At 35.2% G+C, this 6,765-nt stretch overlaps 1 protein-coding gene across 1 annotated transcript; it reads right to left on the reverse strand.

The window, feature by feature from the left end:
• Positions 1-258: 258 nt before the first annotated feature.
• On the reverse strand, positions 259-4,669 carry synprb (synaptoporin b). The gene is made up of 5 exons (XM_053316130.1): positions 4,646-4,669; positions 3,964-4,088; positions 1,021-1,219; positions 729-920; positions 259-636 (listed from the first exon to the last, which is right to left on the reverse strand). The coding sequence occupies exons 1-5, from the start codon at positions 4,667-4,669 to the stop codon at positions 259-261; spliced, it is 918 nt and encodes a 305-aa protein (XP_053172105.1).
• Between the last annotated feature and the right edge of the window lie 2,096 nt (positions 4,670-6,765).

Here is a 6,765-nt window from a genome sequence, read left to right on the forward strand (position 1 = left end):
ACAAAACCCTCATGGTGATTATTTTTAATCAGTAAAGCTTCAAGCTAAATCAGCTTCTAAAAAACACTTAGATTAGAGAACATTAAAGTATCCAGGGATAAAAAACAAAAAAACAATATATTTAAAGGTCATATATATGTCAAACATATATTAATGTCATTTTCATTACATTATCTATGTTAATAATTATGAGTTCACAATGTGAAAATATTAATGCCAATAAAACATTTTCCCATTATGATAAATGCCAAGGCAAATTCACATCTCATTGACAAATATCATTGGCCCTTGGGAGGCGACTTTGTTCTCTCTGTCATAAATGACTGGTTTACCAAGGTATGTCTGTGGTAAGTTAAAGCTCACTTGTGATTGGTTGATGCTACCCTGCCTGTGTACCTGCTGACCAACATCCCCCATTGGCTGTTTGAAACTGTCTTGTCTGGATGGTTGTGGACCAAAACTCCCCTCTGGCTGGTCAAAGCTGCTCTCACTATAGAGCCGCTGCCGCATTTCACTGGAACGTTTCCCAGAAGCACTCCTGGTCGGGTATCTCTGACCAGTCTTGTACCAGCCTGTCTCTTTGAACACAAACCAAATATTTCCAACCCACAGGACAACGTTAACAAAACCGAAAACCTGAAGGTAGAAAAAGGGACAGGGAGGAAATGTTATTCCGAAGGTTACTGTTTCATCCAATTTTAGGTTGCATTTGTTGACTGAATACCTACCACAGATGTATTAAGACGTGACCAGAGAGGCTCCTGGGTAACTGTGCATTTATTCTCTTGAGCTCTACAGGCGGAGATGAGCAGGAGCACTTGTGTTGGGTTTGTGGCCGTCTTGATATCAGAAATGTTTTTGGCCCAACAACAACTGCCGACCAGCCACATGAAGGAGAAGATCACTGTAACAACAAAATCCTGAACAGAAGACACAATTAAATACTTAATTCAGTAAAATTGTCACATTATATTGTATGTATAATAATATATTATTTGTTGAAGTTATAAACTCACTGACCACAAGTGGGCCTCTGTTGTTCTTTAGGTACTTGTTCTGGTAGAAAACATAGACAATGGTGGCCAGCAGAGAGTACAAGAAGGCAAAAACACCCACAGTCACAAAAAACAGAGCAGCTGAGGAAAAGTCACCATCCAGGAAGATAATCTCTTCTCTTTTTGCGTCACACAAGGGAGCCTTGAAATGCACTTGTTGTAATCTAGAAGAAAGGAGGTTTACAGTGAGTGTTTGTGAAAGAACAAATTACTAGTTGTTGAACTAGTTGCATTTTCATTAGCAAGCTAAAAATGGAAAAAATGAGAAAGTTCAAAGCCAACAAACACAGAAACACAGTTAAGAAAGAAATGAAAAAAAAAATGGAAATATGTTGGACTGCTTCTTTTCCATGAGTCCTCTGTGAATTTGGTTTTGCATCCAGAGGTAGAGAGTCTGCAAGATTCATGAAGAAACTACCAGAGAGAAAAGCCAAGCAGCTGTACAGGATCACTTTTCTATGTGATATAAAGAAGCATCTGGAATATGTAACAGTTTCCAACTTGTTATCAGACAGTGGCAAAGAGAAGTTCCATATTTATTTGAGGGGGGTGAACACTGGCCCCATACATCTTACACTCATTGAGCATTTTATCATAACATTTAATGACCTTTACATTATTATTTCATTGCTTCTGTATCATGACGTATTTCAGAGTGAAACAGGATAGGCAGCCGAGACATAATGTTGGGAGGAAATCCCAAAAGTGGGTCTGTAATAAAGAACCTTAGCTCTGTGCCGCTAAAAGTTGAAGATCGATTGATGGATAGATGTTGTGGCATTATTCATTGAAATTGGTGGTTCATGCCTAGTTAATCAAGTCATAATTTGTTTTATATGAAGAGAACATGATTGATTTGAATATAAGAATACAAAGAAACTGTATGACTGGGGATGTGATCTAATAGGGTAAACAGCATTTTAAATTTCATTTCGACTTACAGCATCCCCTAAAAGAATAGTACTGTAGCCTCATAATATCACCTTTTACAGACAGCAAGGAGATCTGTGTTGAACTGTAAGAAATAAGAAAACTTTGACCGTTGATGATGACGGATTGCAGGACACTGGCAACAGTCATTACTTAAGCATAAATGTATCATTGTAATGATTTAATAAAAAAAAACAAGATGTTTTAGTCATTCAGCCACTGTCACTTGATCACTTTTAGATCAATCAGTATGCAAAAACACATACATCTGTCTTGTTCAGGTGCAGAGTCCTTCTACAGACTCATGACACTGATGAACACTTCTCTTTAATTGTTTTTCATTTTTTGATTCTCTTTTTTTTCCTTTCAGCAGTGGGTTTCACTATAATTATACTAACAAACAGATAACACTGTCAAGTCAGCTGAGCTGTTAATTACACACTTATCACTGACACTGATGGGTTGGTTGACCACACTGCTGCACCACAACACCAGTGGGTTCACACCACAATCCCCATACATTTCATCATGTAAAGGATAATGGTGACCAGTCACTCTTTAAGATATTAAGACATGTGAAACTCATTCAGTAAAACAAGGAGGTTTTCATTTTACCAAGGCAAGAAAAATACCTTCAGTGGTCTTGAGATGGTCTTAAATCCATCTATTATAGTAATCAAATTATAAGGTTTCAAAAATATTTAAGAAAAATAAAAAAAATAAAACAATATTAGTCATTGATTGTGTGAACACACTTTCTTTTAGGTTGGTGACAAATACTCCATGGATGATTGCATTAAATATGGCTACAAAGTGTGAATTATGAGAATCATTGATAAAGACACTTTACCAGACTTTCAGAACAACTAGAGACTAAGCAGACTTGTCTACTATAATTATCACTGCAGTGGCAGCCAGACAAAAAGATTTTTAAAACTGTGCAGACCTACTCCATCATGTTGTCAGGCCCAGTGGAGAGGAGCCGTCCTCTCTTTAAGCCCGCCCAATTTAAGATGAGAAAGCTGGACAGCTGAACAGAAGCCGGATGCATTTAAGATCCCAGAGTTTAAAATGTTTCACTGCATCATTAGACCAAAATAAACTCTCAGCCCAATCAGTCAAGACTCGATTTGATGTTACTTTTGCACTTTGTTGCTACATTCTTCTTTGCAGGGCGCACCTAACCTGATGTAACTGCTTTGAAATCTAATGATAAACAGAGGAGCAACAGAAAAAATGATTTTTCTGATCCTTTTTATTCATTGACAGCTGAGTTAGACCTTACATGTAAAAAGACATTTTTTGTAACTCAGATAGCAAAACACATTTTTCGATCACTGTGCTCAAATATTCCCTGTGTCAATCAGCTACTAATTATATTGGGTGAATTTTCGATACACAGATTTTAACAGACATTGATTTCAATTATTTGTTTTATTTATAAAAGGTTTCAGGCTTTCAGTACTTTCTAAAATGTCACTTCATTGCAGCCATGAAGTCAAGGATATGTTTAAGTGTAATAAACATCACTTCACTTGGACTTTAGACTCACATTAATAGAGTCTAAAGCATGATTTGCCGAAAACGGAATTTACTCACTTAAATAGTTTGTAATATATTTTGAATTCTATCATTGGACCTCTTTTACTGTAAAGAAAGTCTAAGAAATAGACTTTGACTCCCACAAACCTGCATCTATTCATAACTATTTGGAGCTTCTTCTTTGTGCATTTAAATGATACTAAGATTACCATTAAACAAGACAGATTATGAAAGAAGATATGTAATAATCAATAGTTATTGAAATGTATCCATAAACTATTAATCCAATTATGTCAACGGTAAAACCTAAATATAATTGGTGAAATGTATACATATCAGGGGTGTTTTACCATAGTTCAGTGAATATGCTCTGTTTCAGGGGTACTGCAGGAATTAAGTAAGATAATGTCAAAGAAAGCACAAACAACTACTTTACCTGAAAGGATACCCAAAATCAATGTCGATGCTGAGGTTACTCTGCCTCCTGTTTGCACAGTCCACTTTAACCTGGAGATGACCAAAGTATCCTCCACATGTTGCAAAAGCACAAATGGCAAAAATCTATGAAACATAAAGACAATTAATTTACTCACATTCAACTGCAAAATTCAAACCCAGTGTGTTAGCTGTGTATAATGTTTGCACATCAATAAATTACAGGGCTGATTATCAAGATTTATAATTGGATTGGAAAACAAAACCTGAATAATTTAAAAGTCGGAAGACAACTGACAGAGCTGCATACTGTGTGCTGGAGGGTGGCCACAGCAGTACACAGAGACTCATTTTGCAAATGTAACATACAATTCTGAAGCGTGTCATTGTTTTGTCTTCGTCTGTCTTACATAATTAAATTAGAATATTGTTCATTTGCAGAATTTGACATGAAGAATGGGAGATTTACAATAAACTATTCTGAGTATATTTTTTTTCACTTTTAAAAATAACATAAAAAATCAGATACTGTAGAGATTCAGTCAGTTTTTAAATCAACATCAAGATCAAACCTTATAGTGCAACTCGTTCAATTTAATATGCACTAAAATAGAAATGAAACAACACTGATTAGAACAAAAAAGAATCAATACATGACAAGACTGTAGAGAAATGAAACTTACCGGAGCAAATATAACCATACACATTTAAAAAACCGCAGAGCTCACGTCCAACTCCACACAGTGTCTGCAGCTTTTGTCATCAGGTTGAGATGAAACTGATGAATACAGTGAAAGGAGAACGACTCTTCCAGCGCAGGGGAGGGCTTACAGAATGATAGAGTATCATCCCCAAGGAGGAGTCTGATATAATCTGCACCTCTACAAATAGCCAAAATTGTATTTTGTCTTCATAGTCCTCACAATTTGATGTCATTTTGTAATTTTTATTCTAAGACAATAAAGACATTGCTCTCCAAAAATCTTTTTTTGAAATGAGGCTGTATCAGAAAGATGAAACATTTGGTCACTGCACAATGAAAACCATGTGTGTCCAAATCTGGTGATTTTGAATTTTTCAGACAATTTGAAGGATTAAGTGTTCCTTTGGGAGTCGGGAAAATTCTCATACTTTTTAGGATGAGTAAAACATTTGAAACCGATTATCTGAAATCTGATAACAAACCTGTTTCTAGAAAGCTGATGTTTAGTATGATTTTAGTAAATAAACAATTCCCCTGAATTAGAACTACAGTGGAAGTGGCATAACATTTATCCATAAATATCCTTTGTACTTTTATTACAGTGGCACATTGTAACATTTTAGACTAAATATTTAGGTATTTCATTGGAGAGTTGTTTGCCATCATAATCACAGCATTTAAAGAAACAGATGTTGCATGTTTTTGTGGAGAGGTCAGTTGGAAATGTATTTCACCTACATATAAATGATTTGAATTTATGAGTTTCTCTGTCTTTCTGAATCCACATGGGTTATGGCAATGTACAGCGATTAATTAAATACATTTGAATATGCATTTAAGTAAGCCATTTCCTTGAATAGAAAAAGTCTGTGTTGTCATAGCAACGGAAGTGTATTACGTACACCCTTGAAGGGAAAGGTATGACTTCCTTACTGCTGTGTAATAACTCTCATCAGCCCATTTACAGTAAGTTCATGGTTTTCAAAAGAAAAACTATGAAAACATGACTAAAAATGTGTTGACAAAGTTCATGATGATGAAGCAGTCCAGTATTGATACCTGTATTGTATGTTGCTGGACCTGAGTACAAATTGCGTTTTCATGTGCAAACATGTAAATGACAAATAAACTTGAAATTGAAATTGTATTCTTTCCTTATAACCCTAACCCTAACCCTAACCCTATCCACTGATGATTAAGCTATTGGTTCTGTTATAAAAAAGGATTTTGCTGACCCCTTTTGGTGGCTAACTTGTATTACAGACAGATTTGTTTTAGCAATGACCAATTGAGGGTGGTGCAAATAAGAGTAACATGAATAACGTACTGCATGTCTGTTCTGATTTTGTGAAAATAATTTATCTTCAATGACAGAGTTGTCTATCTGGAGAGATGTGGTATTTAACAAATAGTAATATACTAATTCAAATTCTGGGTTTAAAACTATTGTAAATATTTCTGTGACCTGATTTCTTACTGACAGTATTATTAAATACACTTATATTTCATAAGCGAATCACTACACACGGAAGACTAAATAATATTTTTTTATCCCATACTATACAGATGCCAATTTATTATGTGTCAGAGTGTGTTATGCTGTTCTGACTGGTAACCATTGTCTAAGACTTACTGAGTAAATGAGATTCCCACCAGAAAATAATTACAAACATCATTAACAGCCATTAATTTCAAGGTGATGTAGGTTTGATAATTACAGATTGTTGATGCTGAAATGTTTAGTATATATACAGGAATATCTGAAATCTGAAAACAGCAAAGGTAGCAGCCCATTTATGATTTAAAAAAAGAAAGAAAAGAAAAACAACAGAATAAAAGTCATTAGAAGTGTGAGCTGGGAAGTTATTTATGATAAGAAAGTAGCTTTGCTTGCCTGATTCCCTCAGGCAGGTTTTTGATGTTAATGGCAAAGTGACAGATCACATTTTGTTTTCAGTCTAGACTGAAAAACAGTGCAGAGGATCAGTGGCTGCTGTCTGGTTCATATGAGGTGAATACCTGACGTTTACAAGGCAGTCAGGATCTCTTGAAGTGCAGCAAGATTAAGACACGTCTAAATGAGAATATTGCATTAAATTA

This window comes from Scomber japonicus, chromosome 3, assembly GCF_027409825.1.
Source record: "Scomber japonicus isolate fScoJap1 chromosome 3, fScoJap1.pri, whole genome shotgun sequence".
Taxonomy (NCBI): Eukaryota; Metazoa; Chordata; class Actinopteri; order Scombriformes; family Scombridae; genus Scomber; species Scomber japonicus.

Coding starts and splice junctions, on each gene's coding strand:
- synprb (XM_053316130.1), bottom strand. CDS start 4,669: ATGTGTATGGTTATATTTGCTCCG. Junction 4,089..4,645: donor GTATGGTTATATTTGCTCCG/GTAAGTTTCATT, acceptor TATGTTTCATAG/ATTTTTGCCATTTGTGCTTT. Junction 1,220..3,963: donor GATTTTGGGTATCCTTTCAG/GTAAAGTAGTTG, acceptor CCTTTCTTCTAG/ATTACAACAAGTGCATTTCA.